The 26,637-nt window shown below is 45.8% G+C and overlaps 2 protein-coding genes across 26 annotated transcripts in view; both read left to right on the top strand.

Moving 5' to 3' along the window:
- Positions 1 to 8,988, top strand: part of SYNJ1 (synaptojanin 1) — an 88,070-nt gene extending 79,082 nt beyond the window's left edge. For 16 of the 22 annotated variants that reach the window (XM_027584511.1, XM_027584508.1, XM_027584512.1 and 13 more), the window contains one exon: positions 5,948 to 8,988. In XM_027584511.1, the coding sequence (XP_027440312.1) occupies positions 5,948 to 6,751 (804 nt within the window). In that variant the 3' untranslated portion in view covers positions 6,752 to 8,988. Of the gene's footprint in view, positions 1 to 3,028; positions 3,056 to 5,947 lie in introns of those variants that run through there. The other 6 variants (XM_027584519.1, XM_027584518.1, XM_027584514.1 and 3 more) reach the window with 4 other exon arrangements.
- A 5,525-nt stretch (positions 8,989 to 14,513) lies between these two features.
- On the top strand, positions 14,514 to 25,314 carry CFAP298 (cilia and flagella associated protein 298). 4 transcript variants are annotated; one of them, XM_027587249.2, is made up of 7 exons: positions 14,514 to 14,708; positions 16,415 to 16,582; positions 17,774 to 17,841; positions 22,107 to 22,265; positions 23,509 to 23,640; positions 24,585 to 24,680; positions 24,991 to 25,314. In XM_027587249.2, the coding sequence occupies exons 1-7, from the start codon at positions 14,570 to 14,572 to the stop codon at positions 25,099 to 25,101; spliced, it is 873 nt and encodes a 290-aa protein (XP_027443050.1). In that variant the 5' UTR covers positions 14,514 to 14,569; the 3' UTR covers positions 25,102 to 25,314. The 4 variants fall into 4 exon arrangements, with proteins under 4 accessions (XP_027443050.1, XP_027443051.1, XP_027443052.1 ...); XM_027587250.2 differs by having other exon boundaries at positions 24,956 to 25,096; XM_027587252.2 differs by lacking the exon at positions 14,514 to 14,708 and adding an exon at positions 14,844 to 15,062.
- The last annotated feature ends 1,323 nt before the right edge of the window (positions 25,315 to 26,637 follow it).

Below are 26,637 nucleotides of genomic sequence, written 5' to 3'. Positions count from 1 at the left end.
AATAAATGTCCATTATTCTTTTCTCGCTGCCAATCCACATTTAGTGAGTCCTGAATTTTTCTTCTCATTTTCTTGTAATGTTTACTATTGTATTTTTTTTTTTTTTTTTTTTTTTATGTAATTGGAGGGCGGGTGCCTGGGTGACTCAGTCGGTTGGGCATCCAGCTCTTGATTTCGGCTTAGATCATGATCTCGGGTTCTTAGGATCCAGCCCCATGTCGGGCTCTGCACTCATCGGGTGCAGAGGCTGCTTGAGGTTCTCTCCCTCTTCCTTCCCCTCCCCTGTGTGCACACACACGCACACCCTCTCTTTCTCTCTCAAATAAATCTTTTAAAAAAAATTTTTAACTATTTTGGAATAGCCAAAGGAATGTTGAATAAAAATTTTTTAAATGTAATTGGAGGGCAAAAAACTTTCAAACTAGCCATCTTAGAGCTTTCTACTACTGTTTTAAGAGAGAAAGTGAGCATCTATTTCACAGTAAAAGTGAACCTTAATTCCTAAGTCTGCAATGGTTTAAGTATTCTTAGATCAATATGAACATAGATACAGTACTCTGAAAAACTTGAGAAAGAACAAACTGTCCAGTAAGATTGCAGTTTTCAGCAGAAAATAATACCAAAGTACCATAGGACAAATATTCCCTTGACTACCATATTATCATTTTCTTAGGTCATTTTTCATTGTTTTGATTTCTGTGTTTCATTGGAACGGGTGTGGTGATTTGGTGGCAGACAGCATGTGCTTCATGTGTGGCCTGGTAGAGAATGTTCTCCTCGAATCTTGTATTCTCCACTTTCTTGAAACTACCAAAGATGTTTGTTTTGAATTCTAAATATTCTTTTTACCTCAGTCATTGGTATCAGATTCCTCCAAATTTCTCACACACACACACACACACACACACACACACACACACACACACACTTTTCTTTCTTGGGGGGGGAGCAGGGGTCTTGTTTATGTGCAGACTGTCTTTGGAAAGGATCACAGAATGGTGATTTCCTCCAGGACAATATCCTCCAGGGAGAGGAGAGTGCTGGGGGGATGGAAGGAAGGGGGGCATTTTATCTTCTCGTACCTCTTGAATTTTGAACCATAAAAATAATGCTTATTCAAAAAATAATAAATATCTAGGGCACCTGGGTGGCTCAGTTGGTTAAGCGACTGCCTTCGTCTCAGGTCACGATCCTGGAGTCCCGGGATCGAGTCCCGCATCGGGCTCCCTGCTCAGCAGGGAGTCTGCTTCTCCCTCGGACCCTCCCCCCTCTCATGCTATCTCTCTCTATCTCATTCTCTCTCTCAAATAAATAAATAAAATCTTTTAAAAAATTAATAATAAATATCTAAAATTTAAAGATCTCCCAGAGCTATAGGTTGAAAAGGATAAGAATTTAAAATATGATATAATTGATATTTTGGTCATATATGAAATAGTCTTAGAATTGAACACTTAGTAATTTTTACAAGTCTTTATTATTAATTCTGCCCAAAATCTACAAGGTATTTAAAACATAGAAACATACATGGCCCAGCTTTACTTTTTATTATTATTTCAATGGTCTTTGACTATAATTCTCTATGGAAAAGATTCATCCAATTCAAATGATTATATAACATGTACAGAATGGAGAAATGCCTCCCTTCTCTGCCTGACGTCTGGCACCTTACTCATCTGATTGTCATCTAAGGACCCGAAGTTAGGAAATTCAACAGGAGATAAAGGAACAGCCTCACTGCCTAACCATTGTCGTGAGAGCTGACAGGGAGGGAAGAGACCACGTAGAAAATCTCAGCATTCCGGATCTATTCAATACCTCCTACCTTCTATCAGTGCCAAAGCCGAGACACGTAACCCCGACATCATCGAGAAAGTATTTGTTTAAATTCAGGAGTCTCATGTTTAGTAGGCATGCTTAACATACTTCAGAGTGGGGACTTTCTCAATTGTAAACATGAGTTTTGGTATTTTAAAATAAGGTAAGCTTTAGATATTGAAGAAGAGTTGCTCAAAACTGTTTTTGAGACTACTATATTAAAGAAAATACTGCTATATTATGGAAAGATGATTTCATTTTTAAACAACAAAAATAGGGTCCAGTTTCTTATTTTGTTGTACCTTACAACTAATAAATTCTAAGGTGAATTAATGATAGTATCATCCTTCTGAAAATTTGCGTAATATAGAATATGCCTGGATCCTGATCATTTTGTTAAAATAAATACTGATTTTCGATAGGCTAGTACCGTGGCAAAGTGGTGCCATTTTGTACATTTTCTCTAATGATGATAACTATCCTGTGGCTGTTGTCCCACTCCTCTTGGGCTGCCATAACAAAATACCGTAATCCAGGTGGCTTAAACAACAGAAATGTGTCTTCTCACAGCTCTAGAGGCTTGAAGTCTGAGATCAGGATGCCAACACAGTTGAGTTCTGGTGAGGGTTCTTTTCCCAGCTTGCAGACAGCTTCTCCCTCTGTGCTCACGTGACCTTTCCTCAGGGCTTCCAGTGGGGGAGAGAGCAAGCTCGCTGACGTGTCCTTTCATGAGGGCACAAATCCCTCACGAGGCCTGCCCTCCTGGCCTCATCTAACCCCAGTCACCCCCCAGAGGCCCCCACCTCCAAATACCATCACACTGAGAGTTAGGGCTTCACCATATGAAATTGGCAGAGGTGGGGACACAAATATCCAGTCCATAACAGACTGCTTAAAATATCTTAGAGCTCCAAAACCTATTTGGGATATTATTTTTGTAGTAACAAAACTTTGAAGTGGCTAGTCATCAACTTCTGACAAAATTAAAGTTTGAGCCCTAATTTAACGATACATTTTTTATTCAAAATTACAAAAGAAATTGGAGTCGTCTCTTGAACGAATGCTATGACCTGCACATATTGCCACGCTCAGGTTCTGTGTCGAATATAGAAATAAAAGCATTTTGAAGACTGAATTGTTAGGGTTGCTGGTTGGTCTCAGATTGTCCTCCTAACGCTTTCCTTTGATGTCTGTGTTCCCTTTCTCAAAGCAGGAGCAACCATCAGGGTAACAGGTATCGGAATCTTTCTCAATCTTATCTGTGCTTTTCATCTGTCTTAGCACATTAGATGTATGAATCTTTTGCTTCATACATCTAAAAGTTTCACCCATTTTTAAAACCACCTGTCCACATTAATAAATTCTACTATCATACCATAAACCTGCTTTTTTTTTCTTAGTATTTTGAATTTTTAGGAACCATTTTAGTTCTTGTTAATGCTTTACCATTTTTTTGCTTTGTTTTTTATGAAAATTAACAAAACTAAAAAGTGTAACTTCAAGAAGGTAAGCTCTAGGTATTGGAAAGTCTGTTTGGCAAGACCATACTGGGTCTTTGTTTAATAATGGCATAACTACATAAATAGAAAATTCAACTTTTTTCTTGGGTTTATTTTGGGAATTTTTTTTCAAAGAATTTTAGTAACAAGATTATTTTTGGTAAGGAAGAATTGATGATTTAGAAAGATAAAAGTTATTATAACAGGATTATTTAAAGGTCCTTCCAACACCTTTCTCTGTAAAGATACCACCATTTTTAAAATGTTAATTCATCATAAATCCCACTTAGATTATAAATTAATTCTAATACAGTGAATGATGGTGTGGCTCTCATTGTAATTTCAAGTCTGATTGGGTAAAATGATCCTGCTTCTATCAAATTACCTTTGATGTATTTTGAAAACAAATTTTTTTATATATGAAAATAAAGATATTTAAATGTAGAGCATTCAGGGCGCCTGGGTGGCTCAGTTGGTTAAGCCACTGCCTTCGGCCCAGGTCATGATCCTGGAGTCCTGGGATCGAGTCCCACATCTCGCTCCCTGCTCAGCGGGGAGCCTGCTTCTCCCTCTGACCCTCCCCCCTCTCATGCTCTCTCTCTCTCTCATTCTCTCTCTCAAATAAATAAATAAAATCTTAAAAAAAAATAAAATGAATGTAGAGCATTCATGGGTGCCTGGGTGGCTCGGTTGGTTAAGCGACTGCCTTTAGCTCAGGTCATGGTCCTGGAGTTCCGGGATTGAGTCCTGCATTGGGCTCCCTGCTCAGCAGGGAATCTGCTTCTCCCTCTGACCCTCCCCCCTCTCATGTGCTCTCTTTCTCTCATTCTCTCTCTCAAATAAAATAAATAAAATCTTTAAAAAAATAAAAAAATAAAAAAAAATAAATGTAGAGCATTCATTTGCCAAGGGCCTGCTATTCTAAGCTGTGTAAAGCATAAAATTCTCCTTTCCTATAATGTCTGTGTTGTGGACTGTTCCATCTGCCATGGGAGAATTGGGTCCCAGACCCAATCAGGTACTCCCATTTTGTTGTATAAATCATAAATAATCCAGAGATTATTGGTACTGTAGAGTTAATTGTAATTTTTTATGTCTATAATAGATTTGTCTCTTAAGCAGACTTCCATATATAAATCTGCTTACCAGGTTTGAATTTGTTAAATGTTTACTTTTGTACAAATTTCTTGTCATATTAAGTTGAAGAAAAATATACTTGTTTATTCAATTATAAAGTATGTTCTAGGACAACTGAATAAAACAGTCAGATACTTGAGAGTTATTCACTTAATGAAATTATCCACCATTTCTTTGTACAAATGAACAGCCTTCCCTGTGGTTAAAGTAATAAGTTAGTTTCATAATATGCAATTATGTTTTTGGGGAGGAACTGCTGTTCTTTTTTTCAACACAGTTCGTGAACATTTAGTTATTTTGGTTTCACAACTATCTGAATTCATTTTGGGTACTGCTGCATTTTGTTACATTGCCCATCTTGAGCTAAAATTCTCCCTCCCCTGCCCTTTCCAAACAAAAGTTTGTCTTCTCTTTAAGTTAGGCATCAATATCCAAGTCATCTGTTTAGTTTCAATAATTATGTGCAGTTGCTATTTTTTTTTTAATTAAAAAGAAGCATCTGATGAGCTAATTTGCTGATAAGGCCAGGGTTCTCCTTCCCATAAGAGAGGTTGGCTTTGCTCAGGCCCATAGCCACACTCCACTTCCGCTGGCTTCTTCGTGAACTAGGCATAGAGTGCACACTTGTTATGACCATGAAGTAATTCGGAACACTCCTCTTTCCAGTTCACAACCAACTCTGTCACATAGGAAGGATTGTGTACCGCTCATCTCGGTTTTAGAATACACCGAATAGAAAATGCGATTTCCCCCCTGCTTTTAAATAATCATTGCATATGATTATTAATAAGCATGTCTGTTTTGGAACATTTTTTTTTATAAGATGAAGAAGGTCAACTAAGGAATACTGTCACATTGTTCGGTCTACAAAGGAGAACTTAAAAGGCAAAGAATGCTTTGAAAATTCCTTTCTCCAAGTAGAAAAGATGCATTGTCTTTAGCTTATGAATACAAATATACTAATAAAATCCATTTTCATTTATAAAGTTGAATTTACATAATAACATTAACTTTAAATAAAAATATATTTAAAAACAATGAAACCACATCATCATCATAGATGGGTGTTGGAAGTCTAATATATAGATTTAGCATAAGTTCTGAATATAGGTTTCTTAAGTTTGTGCTAACATTTGATAGAACAGGGCACGAACAAAAGTCATATGCTAATTCTTTACAGTCCTCCATTTTACCATATTAGAACTTGCATGAATGAAATGGGCTCTTTTTAATTTCTTTGGGATTTAAAAAAAATGTATTTAATAAAAGTGTTTATTTGGTAGGAGGTTTTTAAAGAATAAGGTTTTAGTTGTTTTACTTAAAACACCAGAGTAACAAACTACACAAAACTGTTTTTACTTTCAAATTTGTATACTTGCCCCCCAAAATGAAGAATAATTGAGACAGGAAGCATAGGGGAGGTGTTAAAAATAATATATTACCTTTTCTTTCTTTCTTTTTTTTTTCTGATTATTGAGTGCTCTCTTTTTCAGGTAAAAACAAATGGAGTCTCTGCTGTCAGACTGGAATCACCATTAAAGAGCAACCCATTTGAAGATCTGTCATTTAATCTGCTTGCTGTATCAAAGGCTCAGTTATCTGTTCAAACATCATCAGTTCTAACTCCAAACCCAAAGGGGTTGATTCAGTTGCCTTCTGCAACGCAAAGTAGCGTGAATACCTTGAGTTCTGTAAGTTGCATGCCTCCAGTTCCAGCCCGGAGTAAATCCCAGGAAAATATGCGATGTTCTCCAAACCCATTTGTTACTAGCTTGACCAGCACAAATCCTTTTGCGGACAGGACTGCCACTCCTGGAAACCCATTTAGAGCCGAGTCTCAAGAATCAGAGGCAACTTCCTGGCTCTCCAAAGAAGAGCCTGTTGCTAACAGTCCTTTCCCCTCTCTGAAGCCTCTTGGTCATAACAGCAGCAAGCCTGCATCTTCATTTGATGGTTTTAAGGACAGTTTTGATCTGCAGGGCCAGTCTACGGCAAAAATCAGCAACCCAAAAGGATGGGTAACCTTCGAGGAAGAAGAGGACTTTGGTGTGAAAGGGAAGTCAAAGTCAGCTTGTCCAGACTTGCCAGATCATCAGCCGAGTTCACTTTCTGGCTCCAGGGTGACCTTTGATGATGACTGGAATAAAGGTACAAATGTTCCTTTCTGTGCATTGCCATCAAGGAGACCACCTCCACCTCCTGTCACTCTGCTCCCACCTGGCACCACCCCTTCCGTAGCTCCTTTCACAACCTTTGCATCTAAGGCATCACCCACACTAGACTTTACAGAAAGATAAAGTTATGCAATAGAAAACAACTGTTTTTTTTGTTTTGTTTTGTTTTTAGTTTGGGCAGGTTAGAGCCAAAAGAATTGGGCATTAGTTATTCATTATGTGCAATAAATAATTGTTAAGTGCACTGATGTTGTCATGAAATACCACTATTTAATGTGTACAGAGTTGGAATATGTGTATATTGGAAATAAGGAAAAAAATCCTTCTCATTATTAACTGGAGTTTTGGTGTGTTTCTGTTTGGCTAAGTAAGAGTAGTAGCCATAAACAGTGCTCAAAACTACTTTAGAAAGTAGTCCCTATCCAGAAATTCTTTGTCGGTCTTCTCTGAAGAATCTCAAAAAGCCCAGACAGCTTTAGCTGATATTACTACCAGCTCTTCATACTTGGTAACATTTGGTGTTTCCAAGTAGTTACAAAGAGCTATCAGTGTTATACTGAAACAATTTTGAAAGGCGTGGCTTTAAAAAAAAAAAAAGTGTGTGTACCCACTACACACGTATACATATATATATATATATATATACACTTACATAATTGTAAAACTCATAACTTAAATTCTAGGATATAACTCAGACCAAATTTTACCTAAAAGTTCTAACAGAGTGAGTTAGCTTTTCAATATTTCATTACCCAAAGGATGGCTATAAATGAAATTTGGACATTTCCTTAATTTTCTTTCCAAAACTAGGATCTCACTACAGAACCAGATTTTCCTATACCATTCCACCCCCCTCCCCTGAACATACACATAACACACATCTTTGTTACTTTGCACTCCCAGTACCTCCATATGCTTTTCTCTGGGAGGAGGTTCTTGCAGCTGGAAGCAGCTGATTTTGTGGATGGACACTCCAGCCCTTACAAAAAAGCACTGTGGCCTTATCTGTCAGGAAGGCACATACCTCCAAGTTCAAGGAGAAATATCAGAGCTAAACATACTCCCCTCTCTCTCACTAACGTGTATGTTGCCCATTTCCCTCCCACACTTGGTCTTTGCTGCTTTTGCTCTGAAGCTTCATTAGCAGGAAGGCAGCTGGCCTCGGGATGCTTGCAATGGAGGCTACTCAGTGTGTGTGCTCTGTCCCCTCGAGAGGCTCCCCAACTCTTCCGTGATGCTGCTTTACATTGTTAGAGGCCACCCCTCAAATCAGCTGTGGATTTTGTCTCCTGCACTGCCAATATGCAACTGATCCTGCTTTTATTCTATGAAGCTCACAGAATTTTTACACGGTGTAGTATTTTGATATCATTCAGTTATCCCAGACAGAAAACTCCTTGGGCAATAGTTGCTTTGTTGTCAGTTTAAGTTAAAATCCTCTTTACCCGTTAAAACTTCTATTAACGTTCCTTTTATATGAAGAGTTGTATATGTCCACCTAAATTCCATTGTCCACACTTAACCTTTAGAGAGGTGCATTGGGAGAATATCTGAAAATAGAGTTCCTGGCTAAGATTATATAAAATGGAAAAGCACAGCAAACTGCGTTGCACTCAAATACGTAAAGCAAATCTAGTAGGAAAAAAGCACTTTTCTAAATGCTCAAATGTTATCAAAATATTATATTTATAGAAGTAATCCTCTCTCTCTTAACAGCCTGGATTTGCTGTTAGAAATAACTCTTGTGAGTTTTATATTGTGCTTTTGGGGGGTTCTAATCATTTCAGCAGTAGTATATTTTAAACAGCAGTATTACTGTCAGCAGTGTGCTTCAGAATGTGAATTAACTTGTTGAAACTGTGGCTTTAACATCTACGTGATTAGTGTATATGGTATTTGCTCTCCGTTAGCAGAAGAATTCATTATCAACTTCACTAGTGCAGGTCGCAGTTCTGTGAGCAGTGTTTCCTATTGAATATAAACTACTGTCTAAAATAGACATATCGTGCAGCAGCTCAGCCTTTATCAGGAAAACTATATTTGGCAAGTTGCTGAAAGGGCACAGAGTTATGAAAGTTAAAGGTATGCTGCAAAAAACTAGCCATTATTCTGTGTTATTAAAATATTTACCAGTTCTGTTAAAAGCAGAGCAGAAATTAGACACTAAGGATCTCTTTGTGAATTCTTTGTTCCCTATAGTAGATTGCTGTTTATATGTAAGAATTTTATTGCTTATGTGGCATACAATATTTATAACTATATACTTTATAGAAGTACAGTATTAAAGCCAGTGGTATACCAACATTCTGTACATACCCTGTGAAATGTGCTGTCATATGAAATAAATATACCTGTCTTTACCGTGTTGACTGCTTTGCTCAAGAGGGAAGAATTTTTCTCAGCCATTTTCCTTGAACTTTTCATATCCAAGTTTAATGACATTTGGGGATTAACTCATATTGTATTTTAATTCAAGACCTTATTTCATCCATTTCCCTTATCCATATAATACTCTAGAAGAAGACATTCTGAGACTACAAATCATCAAGAAGTCCATGCATTTATTCTGTAAGAGAGGCCCTCATTCAGTCTTGTTGGCTTGAAAATAACACTGAAGCAGGAATGATGATTTTCTAACCCACAGCAAAAGAAACAAGTGGGGGCAGAAGAGAGATAGGCCCAAGGACAGCCAGACCTAAGAGACTGACCTAAGAAGACCCAAAGTACAAGGCCAAGGCTAGTAGTTCCTCTGAGTATTGACCTTTTTCAGTCCTATATGATTGCTATTCAGAACAGTAGCCTTAATTCTTTTTATTTTTTTAAAAGATTTTATTTATTTTAGAGAGAGTGTGAGCACGGGGGTAGGGGCAGAAGGAGAGGGAGAGAGAAAGAACCTCAGGCAGATTCCCCACTGAGTGTGGAGAGCCCATTGCAGGACTTGATCTCACAACTCTGAGATCGTGACCTGAGCCGAAACCAAGAGTCAGATGCTTAACCAACTGAGCCACCCAAGTAGGTGCCCCTAACCTTGATTCTTAAATCATTGAATTATGTTCATTAACCTCTGACAAAGAAGTTTTAGATAGAGAATAATAGACTTTTAAAGAAACTTTTGATTTTAAGATGATTGAGATACATATATCTATATATATATAGATAGATATATATATATGCGCAGTTGTAAGAAATAATACAGAGAGAGCCCATGTACCCTTTATGCAGCTCTCCCCCCCCGCCCCCCACCAGTGGTAACATTTTATAAAACCATAGTGTAATACTACAACCAGGACCTTAACATTGATACAAAACATTTCCATCACCTGGAAGATCCTTTATGTTGCCCTTTTCCCCCCGCTTCCTTCCCATTCCATCTCCCCTGGCTTGTCCTTAACTCCTAGCAACCACCAATCTATTCTCCATTTTTATGATTTTGCCACTTCAAGAGTGGTATGTGACCTTTAGAGATAGAGAGCTCAAGTAGGAGGAGGGGCAGAGGGAGAGGGGGAGAGAGAATCCCAAGCCGACTCTGCACTAAGCGTGGAGCCCTACATGGGGCTCCATCCCAAGACCCTGAGATCATGACCTGAGCTGAAATCAAGAGTCAGACGCTTAACTGACTGAGCCACCCGGGTGCCCCTAGTCCATTCCTTTTTATTGCCAAGTGGTATTTCATGGTATGGATGTACCATGGGTGGTTTAACCATTCACGCACCCACTGAAGGACATCTGGGTTGTTCCCAGTTTGGGGTATTATAAATCTGCTATGAACATTCTTGTACAGGTTTTTGTGTGAACATAAGTTTTCATTTCTCTGGGGTAATGCCCAGGAGTACAACTGCTGGATCATAGGGTAGTTGCATGCTTGTATCTTTTTTTTTTTTAAAGGAAGGAAATGATATATTTTTTTTAAGATTTTATTTATTTATTTGACATAGAGAGACACAGTGAGAGAGGGAACACAAGCAGGGAGAGTGGGAGAGGGAGAAGCAGGCTTCCCGGAGCAGGGAGCCCGATGCGGGGCTCGATCCCAGGACCCTGGGATCATGACCCGAGCTGAAGGCAGCCGCTTAACGACTGAGCCACCCAGGCGCCCCTGCATGCATGTATCTTTAAAAAAACTGACAAAGTGTTTCCCAGAATGGACCATTTTACATTCCCATCAGCAATATATGAGTGATCCAACTTCTCTGCATCCTTGCTTGCATTTGCTGTTTTTATTTTAGTCATTTTAGTAGAGGCTGTATCACTGTGGCTTTATTTCCTTAATAGCTGATCATGGGGAACATCTTTTCATATGTTTATTTGCCATCTAATATCTTCTTTACTGAATATCTGTCTTTTGCCTATTTTCTAAAGGGGACTGCTTTTTTTTTTTAACTCTTGTGTTTTGAGGGTTCTTTGTGTATTCTGTATACCCACCCTTTGTTAAATACATGGTTTGCCTGGGTGGCTCAGTTGGTTAAGCGACTGCCTTCGGCTCAGGTCATGATCCTGGAGTCCCAGGATCGAGTCCCACATCGGGCTCCCTGCTCGGCGGGGAGTCTGCTTCTCCCTCTGACCCTCCCCCCTCTCATGTGCTCTCTCTCTCTCATTCTCGCTCTCAAATAAATAAAATCTTTAAAAAAAAAAAATACATGGTTTGCAAATATTTCTCTCAGTCTGTAACTTATCTTTTCATTCCCTTCACACATAGCCAGATCTTGAGCTCTGCGAGTCCATAAACTATAGTAATGGTGATTGACACAGGATAACCAAACTCACAAAAAGCTGACGTATAAACCAAAAATACCTGTGTATTAGTTTTAGAAACAAGTCTGACCACATCAAGATTTAGTGAACATGTGGAAGAATGGGAACTTATACACTGCTGTTGAGAAGGGTAGACTGGCACATCAATTCTAGAGAGCAATTTAACAACGTGCAGTAAAATTCATATACTCTATCACAAGAAATCTGACTGGTAGAGAAATTATAGTGCATGTGGAGCAAGACATGTATTGTCTGTAATGGTTAAAAACCAGAAATACAGGGGTTCCTGGGTGGCTCAGTTGTTGGGCCTCTGCCTTCGGCTCGGGTCATGGTCCCAGGGTCCTGGGATCGAGCCCTGCATCGGGCTCCCTACTCAGCGGGGAGCCGGCTTCTCCCTCTCCCTCTGCCCCTGCTTGTGTTCCCTCTCTCTCTGTATCTCTCTGTCAAATAAATAAATAAAATCTTTAAAAAAAAAAAAACAAATACACTGATCAGCAGGGGAATGGAGTGACCTATTCATGCAGTCGAATACTACACAGCAGTGAAAACAAGTGAATGAAATATTAGTAAATTTAATGAAATTAGAATGAAAAATTAGTCATTATGGAGCCAATGGCAAGTTACAAAATAATACAGTATGACATCGGGGTGCCTGGGTGGCTCAGGTGGTTAAGCATCTGCCTTCAGCTCAGGTCATGATCCCAGGGTCCTGGGATCGAGCCCCGCATCGGGTTTCTGCTCAGCGGGGGGCCTGCTTCTCCCCCTCCCTCTGCTTCTCCCCTGCTCATGTTCTCTCTCTGTATCACTGTGTCTCAAACAAATAAATAAAAAAATCTTGAAAAAAAATACAGTATGACATCATTTATATAAAATTTAAAACATGCAAAACAATATCCTCTATTCTTTAGGGAGAAATACATGTGTTGATGGTAGAAAAACAGCAAATGGGAATGAGAAACTCAGGATAGTAGTTACCTTTAGAGAAGGTGAAGAAGATATTGGAATCAGAGAGGGATATGTGGGAACTTGAACTGTATCTTTAACGTGTTAGGGCTTTTTAAAAAAAATTCTTTTTTTCAATAGACTAAAAATTTGTTCTTTTCCTCCCTGGCTGTCTGATTTCTAGCAGCCATCATGAATGACAAATTAACAAATTAACAAATTAATTATCTAGACCAGAGTGTTCATCACTAATGGATTGCTTCATTAGATACAAATGGTCGAAGATGCCCTTTACCCTAGAAAGGCAACGGTACCTAAAATATTCAGAGAAAAGTTGCCAAACTGCACAAGAACACACAGATCTCACCTTTCTTCTGAAAATTCAGAACTCACTTGAGTGATGGCAAGATGAGGCTTTGGCACAATTTATAACCACTGAAGCCACACTAAGAAAAAGCTACACACAAATTTGTGAGGCATGGCCTGGATGAGAAGAAAAAAGACCATAAGAGAACACTGAAATGAATGTAATAAAAAAACTTTAGCAGGAGGCAAAGGCAAAAATCAGTGCTGACAAAGATTAAAGATACTGCAAGGGCTTGTTCTGTGGAGATTTGGCAGATTCTCTACCAAATGATTAATAAACTACGTAGTTAAACAAAAGCGGATGGCCAGTACATGAGTTTTCCACACTTTTCGTTAATATTAAAAGTTATACCGAGACCCAGGAGTTTGTGGATAAATGGTTCTCACAAGGCAAAATACACTGTCCACCCAAGTTTTAAGCAGTAGTTGGCTCGATGAATACAGAATGTATTCAGGATAAACAGAGGGATGACCTTATGGCCGGCAGTGAGGAGCTCAGAGAACTCAGGAGGCCCCCTTCCCCCTCTGGGGAGAGAGACATTTGCCATTCTGACCAGTACTGCATGTTCCAGGGTCTGGGTGCTCCCTGCCCCAATACTAGAGATGAAAACACATCTGCTCCCTGGGCTCCATACCGTCTGTCCAGGATCAGCCTAACCGTCTTCATATGAGGCCCTGGATTGGTTTTGGGCATTTCCAGGCCTGCAGTCACACACCATTAGCTCTGCCCCCAAACCCCAGGGATGAAGTTTCCACGGTGAGAGCCAAAGTTTCAGGAATACAAAGTAGCGGGTGCTTGCAACATTCAAATCAATTTGTATTCGGCAGTAGCAGGAGATAACCGCGGGTAGAGGTCTTGCACAATCTCAGAGCTTCGGCGGCACCTTGTTATCAAGGGCTCAGTGCAAATGTCACCTTCCCCGCATGGCACTCCTTGGCCATCCGTTCTCAAAAGCCAATCGCCCTATTTGGTTTTCTTTAGACTTCTATTTGAATTTGCCTCGTCCCCTTATTTTGTCTCTTTGTCACTTCCACTGCATGACAGCAGTGACCCTGGACGTGCCGCAGGGTCACCGACACCTGGAAGAAACAGCGCCTGTTCAATAAGAATCCGTTGGGCGGTGGCTGGCTGGAGAGTTCGCGGGCGGCAGCCGCTTCTGCCTCCCTAGATACCCGACTCCGAATCAGCCCGCGCAGAGCTCCGCGACCACTTTCCGCGGTCTCCCGGCGCTCATACCCAGCAACCCGCGCGCACCTCCCGGAACTTCTCTAGACCGGAAACAGCGGGAGCACTTCCGGAAGTGGTGACTGCTGGCGGCGGAAACGCCGCTGAGACTCGGAGCGGCGGCGGGGAGCCTGCTGCGGGGCTCGGGGTCTGGAGGTGCCCACCACCGCACCCAATCCGACCTAAAAGGCTCCTCCCACCCCACCCATCTCCCTGGGTGGAACCTCGGGCCCAGGAGAGTCGACGGGGCGTTCCGCGCTCCCCTCCGGTGGCTTGGGTTGTGTTGGGCGGTCGCCCAGACAACAGGCACTTCCGGGAGCGGAGCTCGGCGAATCACGCTGGGCAGGGTGCCGGCCTGGACCGCGGCCCTCTCGGACTGTGTGGATCGTTGCCCGGCAGCACCTGCTTCCGGGAGCGCATTGCCGGGCCTCTCGCACTGCGGCTTAACCACCTTAGGCTTCTGACTGGAGCTGGGGGCCCCTGTGTTTCTTTGTTGCTCCTGGCAACAGCTACTTCCGGGAGCGAGTGCCCCCCCCCCCCCGCCCGGTCTCTGCATCGCTGGCGCCCGAGCCCCGAGTTCCGTCTCTAAGCAGCAGCTCGCACTCGGGTTACGGTGGGCCCGGCCTTCTCGCCGCCTCGGCGGGGTCTCCGGGGCCGCCATGGTTCTGCTGCACGTGAAACGGGGCGACGAGAGCCAGTTCCTGCTGCAGGCGCCGGGGAGCACGGAGCTGGAGGAGCTCACGGTGCAGGTGGCCCGGGTCTACAACGCGCGGCTCAAGGTGCAGCGCGTCTGCTCAGGTGCTGCCCGGCGGCGCGGCGTGTCTGCGGCCGGGACCGTGGAGCCCGAGCCGGGGCGGGTCCGGAAGGGGAGGAGGAACGGGTCATCCGGGATGGGGAATTGGGGCGGGAGCCGCAGGATTTTTCTCGGGTCGGCTGGGCGGTGGGGGAGGGTCAGGTTTGCGAAGATTTGCAAAGACGTGAGGCTGGCGGGCTTGGAGGGTGACAGCGGGGTTCCCCGGGGATGTCTGAAGAGCCAGCGGAGCGCGTGGAGACGCCGGCACCCGGCGGGTGGGCGAGGCCAAGTGCACATCGCAGGGCCGCGGGCCGAGTGTGAAATAGCCGGGGAGAGGGAATAACAGTGGAATCGAGCAGGTGAGAGAGGTGGGACGGCCCCTGGCCCTTTTCAGAAGGTGAATTCAGGGGCGCCTGGGTGTCTCAGTCGGTTAAATGTCCAACTCGATCTCAGCTCAGGTCTTGATCTCAGGGTTGTGAGTTCAAGCCCCGCACCGGGCTCCCCGCTGGACGTGGAGCCTACTTTAAAAAAAAAAAAAAAAAAAAAATTCTAAGGGGGAGCACCTGATTTAGGACGGTGCCCCGAGGGTGGGAAGACCAGCTGAGGGTCTTGGTGTTCCTTGCCCTTCTCTAGGGAATACAAGCCTTTTTCTCATATTAACAGCGTTTGGTCACTTCTGTCAATGATCTAGAGCATCGCTGTCCGGGGACTTTCTGCCGGAAGGGAGGTGTTCCCTATTTGTGTGTCCAGTAAGGCACCCACTAGTTAAACACTATCCAGGATATGCGTTTTTAATTGTATTTTTTTTAAGATTTTATTTATTTATTTGAGAGAGAGCATGAGCAGGGGGAAGGGGCAGAGGGAGAGAGAAAGGGAGAAGCAGAGTCCCCGCTGAGCATGGAGCCCAATGAGGGTCTCCATCCCAGGCCCCTGGGATCATGAGCTCAGCTGAAGGCAGATGCCCAACTGACCCAGACACCCAGGCGCCCCTAACTGTATTTCATTTTAATTTAAATGTAAAGAGTCAAGTGGGGCTAGTAGCTACCACATTAGACAGCACAGCAGTTGACATGAAGATACTCCAGATGTGGTCTAGAATGTTACTGAGTGTTTCTATAATAACGTGATTTTTGTGCCATGGAGAATTCCTTAAGGGTTATGGTTTCTACCTTTATGAGGCAGACATAAAGTTTCTTAGTAAAATTTACTGATTTCAAAACAAGGTCAGTATTCCTTTTTTTTTTTTTTTTTTAATTAAAGCATTTGGGTAGAAAAGGGACTCCCAATTTCTTTTTCTATAAAATTATCAATTGAAAACGTGGTGCCAAATGTGAATAGTCAGGTTAGTGGCTCATTCGTGTGTTCTGCAGCCCCCATTGAACTGATTGGGTCTGTAATTCAGGCAGGCCCCAGTGCTGTGCCTGCCGGAGACAAGGATGACTGAGACCAGCCCCTTCCCCCAGATACTTAGTCTGGGGTGGGGAGAGATAATAAAGATACAAAGATAATAAAGCCCCATGAAATTACACCATTTGTCGGAGGTCAGGGACAGGCCTGGCACAAACCAAGTGGCATCTAAGTGTTTGTTAAATAAAATAGGGAGCCGATGGGCAAGGCCCCTGAGCTCTAGGGAGCTTACATTTCAATGAGGGTAGAAAGTGTTGTGATGCTGATCATGATACATATTGTCTAACGTTCTCTTATTTTTAAGAAATGGAAGAATTAGCAGAACATGGCATATTTCTCCCTCCTAATATGCAAGGACTGACGGATGACCAGATCGAAGAACTGAAATTGAGGGACGAATGGGGTGAAAAGTGTGTACCCAGTGGGGGCTCAGTATTTAAAAAGGATGACATTGGCCGAAGGAATGGGCAAGGTAATCCAGCATGTGTCTTCTGTGTGCACGCCTGAGTACAGCAGCAAGTATGCAAGAGGCTCTTTACATGAAAACATTGACCTCAGTTTTCTATACGAATCAATGAAATGCTGCACTGTGTAACTCCTTGTGGTGCAGTGCAAATCCAGAATGAATTGGGCAGGTAGAGGAAGCGTCTGTCGTCTTGCTCTTACTAAGATGCTGCTAGCTTTTAAATATGTTAGGTGAACCACCTGAAGCTGCCATATTTGTAGGAAACAGATGGTGAAAATTAGCAGTTTCTCGTATGGTTCAGCCTAATTGTTTTGGGGAGAAATCATTGCAAATGCATTGAAGGTTCCATTCTGTTATGGTTTGCAGGTACTGGGCTTTCTTTAGAGAATCCGTGAGAAAGAAGGAGATTAACTTTGGCCCACGGGTCTCCACTTGAATGGAGGGCATGCCTCTCTGTGGGGGTAGGGCCAGTAGTCCAGTACATGTCAGAGCATTCTGAAAGTGTTCCCCCTTTAGTGTATGTTTGATCGGGTGGAATTTCAAGGAGAACAGATGGTAACCCATTCGGATAGCTTATCCCTTTTAAACTGCAGAAAAAGCTCCATTTAAAAGACTCTGATCACTGAACAAACACATAAGTGTCTGTCCCTAAAACAGTTAGGAGCTAAAGAAATACGAAAGTGTCCCTACAAGGACTTTACAGGCTCAAAAATTATTTTTGAAGATAATAGGAATTTTTAGTAGTATTTCCATTGAGTTTTAGCCTGGAAAATGGCTGGCTGTCTTCCACATCTTTTCATACATAGACTCATTGTCAATTTGGAGAGGATCTTTGCTTTTTAGAAGGAACTGCATCAATGAGAAAAATAATAGTATCTCATAAGAACCAGTTAATGGTTTGTGATTCGTCTTTCAACCGGTATTATCTTAAATTAGCCCTTTCTATTCTAACACAGCTTTATGTTTCTAGCATTTTCAGTGTCTAGGCCATACTTTTCTTCATTAAGAAGTTAAGCTTTGAGAGAGTCTTACGTGACTTCTCACAGCCAGCTCTCTCCCGTGTCCCTCGCCTGAGTTCCATGTGGGTCCTTCTCTCATCTCCCTGCTCCCCGACTCAGCCAGGAGGAGGGTTAGGACATGGAAGAAGAGTTTTAAAGATGGCCATTTCTCTCCCTCTTCCCTGTTTTATTTTCATAGCTCCAAATGAAAAAATGAAGCAAGTTTTAAAGAAGACTATAGAAGAGGCCAAAGCAATAACATCCAAGGTTAGCTTTTGAAATGTTGCCCTATAGCCTGTCCTTTGAAATAACTAACTCCACGTCTGGCTTCCAGAATTCTCCGCAGACCGGCCTTTTCTTTTTTCTTTTTTCTTTTTTTTTTTTTTGGCCTTCCAGAGTCAAGGGAGAGCAGCACGCTTGGGGTGGCCCCCCACTTTTCCCTTCCATAATGGTGACAGTGTCTTCCCGGTTTGCGCAGGTCAGGCAGAGACTGTGCCCAGCCTGTGTGAGTGCCGATCGGCACCTGCGCGATGTCTGAGGAGCTTAGCAAAGTGAAACGTAAACATTGTGGCCCCGGATTAGCTCTCTGGTTATTTGATTGACTTAGTTCGTGCTGATAGGAGTTACTTTTTTGTGATCGTCCTGATAATACAAAAACTTTCATAGACAGAGAAGCGTGAGTCCTACGGTTGACAGATACCGTGTATCTGGAGGAAGAGGATTTAAGGCTGTTTGAAGAGTTGGGTTTTCAATCAGCCGCTTCATGTGTTGACCTGGTTGTTGCTCCCACCCCCTCCCCCAGGCCTTCACAGTTGATAGCTGTTTGTGCAGGGGTTTTTCTGTTCTGCTCCTCCTGATTCCCCGGGCAAACCTGCTACTTCTAAACCACTATGTCCCGAATTCTGCAAGCTCCTAACTAATCCTTTTTAAGTGCTTCAGGAAAGACTGCCCTTCTGTGCTTGTTAATACAACAAAGGCTCTGTGAAGTCCTACAAGGAAGGCTTTGGTTCAGTCCAGCGTTTGCAAAATACATTTGACCCTAGAATGGTTTGTATTTTTTTTTTTATTAAAGTATTGCTAATGATAATAACTATTAACACGTGGTCAAACTAGCACCTGTCAGGACGAGTTAGGACAACAGTAGCCTGGGCATGGCTCTGCACCCTTCCCTCCCCACACTGCATTCTGGGCACTTGTCTCCCCTCTTCCCTTTGCCTGGGGATATGTTTATGCAGTTCTCTCCTCGTTTACAGAGAGGTTTCGCAGGGGTTCCAGTCCTCCACTGCTGTGATTGGCCCAAGTTGCAGAGCCCCCCGAGCGGCAGGCCCAACTTCTCGCCTAGGGCCCTTTCCACGCCTTCCACCAGACATGCAGTGTGGTCGCTGTCCCCTCACCAGACCCTGCCCTGTGGGGGCACTTAGCACTGTGGGTCTGGTGTTCCAAGGGTTCGAGTCCCTTGGTGGGAGGTTGGTTACAGGGAGAGTGTAAGATGGTGGAACATCCAGACGAGGTGGCTCCCGGGGAATGAGCTGACTGTGTCTCTGCAGCCCCGTTCCCTGGGACGACCCTCTGTGGAGAGCAAGAGACTGTTGGGGGTGTCTGTTGTCCTGAGGCCACACCAAAGTTGCTCCCTGGCCAGGGTTCACTGCCCTTGGCCTTTGGAGGAGCTTTTACAGAAAATGACTCTGGCACCCCACCAGTCGGTGTTGGTGGCGCGGGTCACACCCTCCCTGCAGAAGCCTTCCATCACGTGACCCCATATCTGAGAGCTCTTCTCACTGTTCCTTCGGCAGAGGTCTCTCCTGGGAAGACCTGATGGGTTTTATAGGGATTTGGGTCGGGAAATGGTCTCATGAGCCCCTGGGAGTAGGTGAGACAGGAATAACACCCTTCAGTTCACAGATGAGAGCCTAGCTTTTGAGAGTTTCAGTCTGGGCACCCAGTGGACGGTCCGCCGTCCTCCCTCAGGACACAGATCCCGCCTGTCCTCACCACTCTCTGGGCCCCGGGCGTCCACACCACAGGACGCCTGCATTTTCTCAGGAGCAGGGATCTTCTCCTCCTTCCGTCTTACTCATGTACCACTCAGTGCCATTATAATGCTGTTACCCAGAATGGTCCCAGCTCGGATGTGAGCTGCGATGTGCCCCTCTTAGTGCAGGACCTTCCATCCTGCCCTGCCGTGGGGTCCCTGTAGCCCCACTTTCCGAACTCACCTCCTCGCCCAGCTGGTCCCTGGCTGGCTCTCCGTGGGCAGCAGGCCCCGGGCTCTGAGGCTCTGAACAGCCTGTGTCCATGGGCAGCTTCGCTTCTCTGTCCGTCCTGCAGGTCCTCTCTCCCTGCCACCCCCTCGTCCTTCCCTGGAGACTCAGAATGACCCATGTGTCTCATCCCCCGGCTCTCTCCCCTTTCTACTGCTGCTCCCACTGCAGCTTGTCTGGATCCCCTCCTTCTAGAAACCCAGGACGGGGGTAATGCCCAGTGTCTCCCCTCCATGGGCTGCGTCTGCCCTGTTAATGCACTCCGGCCTCTTTCCTTCCCTGGAAATCAGTTCTCTGCAGCTTCACCCTCACAGCACCCAGTCGCCCGCCTTTCCCTCCCAGTAAGCTTCCCAAAGCTGAGGTGCTCTGGGTTTCTCAGAACCCCGCCTCTGTTTCCTTCCCCCACACCGTGGGCCGTCTCGGGGCCACTGGTGACCCCCTGACCCGCAGATCTGAGGCTTTTCCTGTCTGACTCTGGCCTTTGAGCACATGGAGGATCCTCCTGTCTTCCTGTTCCTTCCCAGCTCCCTGAGCGCACTTGCTCTTGCTCTTCTTACATTTGCTATTTATCAGAGTGCTTTCTCCTTGGCCCGCTTCTCCTTTCAGCTCTTCCCCCAGTGTTTTCCCTCTTCTGCCAGCTGCACACTTACCTCTGCAGGTAACTCAGATCTGCCTCCTCCCCCTGACACCTGCCTTTGTTGCACCTGAGTTTCTTCCTGGTTCCTAGATGGCTCTACCTGAAAGCCCGCCAGCTGGGACTTCGTCTCAGCTTTCCTAGACCTGAGAGCTCATTGATTCCTTGTGCCTCTCCCTGTGCTCTGGACCCAGGAAGAAGCGCCTCCCACTGACATCCCCCTTGTGTCAGTGGAGCCCCCTGGTGCCTCGGATCACACAGGGCTGTAACTCTCCCTGCTGCCACCCCCGGGCCCCAGCTTGGGTCCTGTACCATCTGTCCCACGATGCCTCTCCAAACCCACTCCTCCTTCCATGGCCTCAGCCACCGCTTTCTTTCAGACCTTTCAGACACCAAACGGGGTGGCCTGAGTTCAGGTTCGACACTACCCAGGATTGGCGCAGACTCCACAAGTGAAAGAACAAGGCCCCTGCAGGGACCCCCTCCCTTACTTCAGACACCAGCCACCCACGCTTCTTCTGTCCTGCCTTCACATTTGGAGGTTCCCAAAACCCCCTTCCAGGTTCACCAGTTTGCTAGAACAACTCACAGAACGCACTGCAAGTGCTATACTTAACTATTATTGTTTTGTTATAAAGGATGCAACTCAAGAAACCGCCAGACAGAAGAGACTTAGGGCAAGGTCGGGGGGTGGGGGGCAGCTTGCAGAGCTGCCACGCCTTCCTCCTGGGGTTCCAGGCACCCACCTTCAAACATCAGTGTGTTCAACCAGGAAGCTCCCCTGGGCTCACTACCCAGAATTTTTAGCAGGGCTTCGTTACGTGGGCATGAGTGATTAAATGATTGGCCACACGATTTAACTCCTCTCCAGCCCCCTGCCTTCCTTCCTGGAAGTTCCAACCCCAGCTTGGTCTCCCTGGGGTGACCAGCCTCCCCCTTGACAGGAGGTCCCAGGCTGGTCACCTCGTTAGCATAAACTCAGGGCGGTCCAAAGGGGCTCGTTATGAATAGCAACAGACATTCCTACCACTCAGGAAATTCCTGGGGATTTTGAAGCATTGTGCCAGGAGCAGGGGTCAAGGAGATATATTCCTCACTGTATCAGCACCCCCTCTGCGCTCCCCTGAGCCTGCCTCCTGCTCTCCCTGGCCTTGTCCTGTGCTCAGTGCAGACTCCCCAGCCTGGCCTCCGTGGCCCTTCCAGCACAAGCCCCGGCTCCCTGTCCAGCCCTAGCTGCCGTCGCCTGCCCGCCTCCAGCAGAGCTGCCCGCCCCCAGCAGAGCGGCCCGCCACGCTGGCCCGCCGGTGTTCTTTGCTTCTGCTGGTCCTGGTGCACCTGTTCCCATCTCGGTCCTGTCACTCACCCCCCGGGCCACCTTCCCCCAAGATGTTGCCTGACCCCCTCGGACTGTGCTGTGCCGAGTGTCCTCTCCGCCCCGCTCAGTCTGCCTTAAGGTCTAGGCCGTGGTGGGCACACAAGACGCCCCCGGGGGTAGATGTAGTGGCTTTGGTAGCAAGAGCGTTGGAGTCGTTTTTGTTGCTCTGGCAGTACCTGGCGAGAGTCTTGTACAAGAACTTGGTACTTATTGAATGTGTTAGCCCCATTGTAAATAGTGATGCCTGTCCTTGCCCTTTCAGAAACAAGTGGAAGCTGGAGTCTGCGTTACCATGGAGATGGTGAAAGACGCCTTGGACCAGCTTCGGGGTGCAGTGATGATTGTTTATCCCATGGGGCTGCCGCCCTACGATCCCATCCGGATGGAATTTGAAAATAAGGAAGATTTGTCTGGAACTCAGGTATGCGGCTCGTGGGCGTTCTGTAAGATGGGTCACCTCGGATTTGGCCCTCTGCCTCTGGATGTAGCCTTTTGCTCCATACACGGCTTTGCACCATGCTTCCTGTGCCTCGGGGCAGAGTCCTGAGCTTAGGGGAGGACCCCGAAGGTAGCGCTCCTGGGTGAGGGCACCCAGAGGGGCAGGCGGGAAAGTTTGTGAGGCCCCATCAGGAGGAACTGAAAACATTCCCATTTTCTTTGGCCCCTGGGAAGTCAGAAACCTAATTTGTGCCTGTTTCTACCCAAAATGTATTGGTCCCTTTGCATGGAATTTTGTGTTCTGGCCTTACCTTTTGCTTCATGTTATTTTCCCACCTTTATGTTCTTTTTTTTTTTTTTTTTTTAAGTCTTTATTTATTTGACAGAGAGACAGCGAGAGAGGGAACACAAGCAGGGGGGAGTGGGAAAGGGAGAAGCAGGCTTCCCGCGGAGCAGGGGGCCCGATGCGGGGCTCGATCCCAGGACCCTGGGATCATGACCTGAGCCGAAGGCAGACACTTAATGACTGAGCCACCCAGGCGCCCCCCCTACCTTTATGTTCTATTTTCCCTTGTTTTTCTCATTTTTTCCTTATCCTATTGGGCAGTATCTGTGGCTCTGAGCCATCTTAAATAGGTGGCTATGCAGAAGCAAACAAACAGCCTCATTATGCCTATATTTAAAACCCAGCAGGATTCCAGTGTCCTTTCCTGGCAGGATCCTGAAATTCCATCTGAGAAGGACCTTGTAGAAAAGGGTACAGATCATACCAGATACTCCTCACTTCCCAGAACAAGAAATTAACTGAATTGGGCATGAGTTGAAACTAACAGGGAAGGCATTAAAATGAGCAAGGGCAGAGCGCCTGGGTGACTCCGTTGATTAAGTGTCCAACTCTTGATTTCGGCTCAGATCATGAGCCTCAGGGTCATGAGATCAAGCCCCATGTCAGGCTCCGCTCAGTGTGGAGCCTGCTTGGGATTCTCTCTCCCTCTCTTTCTCTCGCTCTTCCAAAAAAGAAATGAGCAAGGTCTTTGACTCGTTCGAGGGGTTGGTTTTTCCCGCTGCGGGGAGAGGAGGTAGAGGGGGTAGAGATGGCAGAACCTGCCCCATACTGGTGGGGGGTGGGGTTGGGCACCAGCCAGGCTCTGTGCATTGGGGGTAGGGTCACACACTGGGGGCAGTGTCCCGATAAACCTTAGAGCCAGTTCTTACCGTGGCCCCAGGCAGGACTGAGTGTCGTTGAAGAATCAGAGGCCCAACTGTGGTGGGCAGCCAAGGAGCTGAGAAGAACAAAGAAGCTTTCAGACTATGTGGGCAAAAATGAAAAAACCAAAATTATCGTCAAGATTCAGCAAGTAAGTACTTTTGCTTTAACATGTCACAATTTTTTGTTAATTATTTTCCAACCAATAAAAATTTAGAATAAATCTGACTTAACGTCCTTGTTGCAAATACTTTAGTGCCAGTAGTCCAGGCTTAAAGTAAAACTATCCTCTTTATGCATCAGCAGAAACTAGAATATATGGCTTGATTGACACTATCTGGAGTTTGTTTTAATGGCAGGGTTGGGGGGGGGTAGATATGCCATGTTGATTTCAACTTTAGAAATGGGCTCAAGTGGGGCGCCTGGGTGGCTCAGTCAGTTAAGCGTCTGCCTTTGGCTCAGGTCATGACCCCAAGGTCCCGGGATCGAGCCCCACATCGGACCCCCTGCTCCGCAGGAAGCCTGCTTCTCCCTTTCCCACTCCCCCTGCTTGTGTTCCCTCTCTCGCTGTGTCTCTCTGTCAAATAAATAAATAAAATCTAAAAAAATTTAAAAAAAGAAATGGGCTACAAGTAACTGAAAATATTTCTTGAAATGAAAAATACAGCCTAGAGCACAGATTTCAAGTTTTCAAAGTACTGATACCCTGTAAACAAGGAGGATGTGCCAGAAGCCTTTACAGATGGAGGTAGCATAGGGCTGTGTCTCCGCAAGGTGTTCTGTCACAGTCGTTTCTCTGTGATTTTGGGGACACAGCATCCTCCATGATTATCTCCCTCCCCTCCCCATTGGACCTGCAGTGGCTGATGGGAGAATGGCCATGACTGACGGCACTGCCCGGCCCCTGGTCTCCGTCCCCCATGAGGGCCCTGGGCAAGGGGCTGCTGGAGTCCAGGCCTTTCCGTGATGGTCAGAATGGGTGAGCCATGTAGCTGTGGGCAAAGGCAGTTGGAAACACCCACTGTCACCTCGTGGATTGCCCCTGGAGGAAGCCTATAACCCCTATAACAGTCTGCTCTGCCTGCGTCTTTTCAGAGGGGACAGGGAGCTCCCGCCCGGGAACCTGTGATTAGCAGTGAGGAGCAGAAACAGCTGATGCTGTATTATCACAGAAGACAAGAGGAGCTCAAGGTATCGGGGTCGACAGAAGGTTTTCCACAGAGCCGGCGCCAGGGGCCCCCGTGCCCCACCCAAGCGTGCAGGGCACTTTGGGGGGGTGGCGAGTCCTGCAGGATGTGGGGAGGGGGCATTGCTGGAGCTCCCTTCTCTCCTGCACTGTGGGGACCCTGCCTGGTGGCCCACCTGCAGCCAAGTCTGAAAGCTTCCGTCTGGGCAGGCGGGGAGTGGGAGTTTGGACTCGGCGGTTCTTTTCTTCAGTCTGTTGATGTTGCAAAACACTTTTCCAGAAATGCCTTCCCGAGTGAGACATTTTTATTTCCAGAAATTGGAAGAAAATGACGACGACTCCTGTTTAAATTCTCCGTGGGCAGATAACACCGCTTTGAAGAGACATTTCCACGGAGTAAAAGACATCAAGTGGAGGCCAAGATGAAGTTCGCCAGCTGATGACGCTGTCAGAAATACTAGCCTTTCATTAGGCAAATAATACAAATTTAAAAGAATAATAATAGTAATAGTAAGGGTGCCTGCAGCCCTCTGTGAAAGATGTTGCATTTCTAGTTTTCCTAGTTTTTCTTTCCATTTGAATGTTTCAAAGAAAAATTATTCAAGGTCTTAGAACTTAATAAATATATCCTCAAAAGAATCAGCCTAAATTATTTTTATTTGAGAACAACTATTTAGTATCTGAGGTTCTTCTTTGCGTACTAAAGATGGAATGACATTTTTTTTCTTCCGGATTTCTTTGTTTTCTGTTCTCAACCACCGCTGCTGTGGGGGAGGAAACGGAAGAGCCCTTTCTCCCTGAGAATCCTGCGTGCGCCGTGAAGCTTGGCCGCTAGAGGCCGCTCGAGGCCGCCCGCCGCTCACCGCCCTCCTGGTGGCCCCGGGGGGACCGGCAGTCCCTCCATCCATCGGCGCCCGGCCTCCCAGGTAAAGTCCAGCTCCTGGCCAACGCCTCACTGGCCTTGCTGTAGTACAGGCCACACCCGTGGTGGAAGCCGGCTAGCAAGCTTGTCTAACCCGGAAACGGAACCAGTTCGGGAATTTCTGGGCTTTTCCTGAGAACAAATGCAGGCCCTGGTAACAGACGCGGTTGTCCCTTGTGGGCTCAGCCTGAAGCTGTCCGGGTGCCAGGCTTCCCCCGTGGGTGACAATGGCGTCGGGCTCAGTGACCACCGGTCATCCTTTTTCTAGGACGGCTTTGGTCTGAAGCCCCTCATCCCCACAGACCCTGGCACCTGAGCTCAGTTCCTCTCCCAGACTGCCTGGGCAGCCAGAGTGGCCTAGAAATCCTGCTCTGCTTGGCTTTTGGTCTATAGAATGCCGTCCCCCTAGTTGGAGGACATGCATTGTGCTGGCCCTGAGTTAGAGCGACGTGAGGGGGACTCACCCTGCCCTCCAGTGGCCCCGCTCCTTTTCCTGCCCCAGAGCCACCATGGGGCTGGAGCTCTGGCAGCCAGCGGAGGGCAGGTGTGCTCTACCTGCTGAGGGCAGGCTTCCTGGGGCTCTGGGCTGGCTACGCCCACCCCCCCACCCCCCGCCCATCACCAGCAGCAAGATTAGCCAAGACGCTGCTCCCCGCCTTGAGGGGAGGACTCGGGTCCTTGGCAGAGACTAGCCTCTCAAGAGCAGACAGGACCTCAAGCACTCCACGCAGGTTCTTCTCCCAAAACCTTCAGCCTCCTCTCCTCTCCTCCTCCCCTTCCCACCGTTTCCACTCACTTAGAGGAGCTGCCCCCCAAGCTGGCTCCCATGGTTCCTGCTATTCCCAAGGCAATGTTCCCGAAAGCGGGTTGCAGCCCACACCATACATCACGATTGTGCCTTACTCTTCTGGTTGATTGACAAATTTTGTAAAATCAAATCTGCATCTATTTTCCTTTTGACTTGGATTATAATTTTAAATGTCTCCATCAAGAGCGTTTGTCCTTGATGATGTGAGGTTTGCAGTAAGATCCTCTGATTT

Source organism: Zalophus californianus, chromosome 1 (assembly GCF_009762305.2).
Source record: "Zalophus californianus isolate mZalCal1 chromosome 1, mZalCal1.pri.v2, whole genome shotgun sequence".
NCBI classification, from domain to species: Eukaryota; Metazoa; Chordata; class Mammalia; order Carnivora; family Otariidae; genus Zalophus; species Zalophus californianus.
Note: the sequence above shows the minus strand (reverse complement) of the source record. Positions and strands in the feature narration are given on the sequence as shown.

Bases quoted from the DNA above. Each gene is read 5' to 3' on its own strand.
- CFAP298 (XM_027587249.2), top strand. From the start codon at position 14,570: ATGGTTCTGCTGCACGTGAAACGGGGCGACGAGAGCCAGTTCCTGCTG. The intron at 22,266-23,508 runs GTATGCGGCTCG...CCGTGGCCCCAG, and splicing joins AAGATTTGTCTGGAACTCAG to GCAGGACTGAGTGTCGTTGA. The intron at 24,681-24,990 runs GTATCGGGGTCG...TTTTATTTCCAG, and splicing joins GAAGACAAGAGGAGCTCAAG to AAATTGGAAGAAAATGACGA.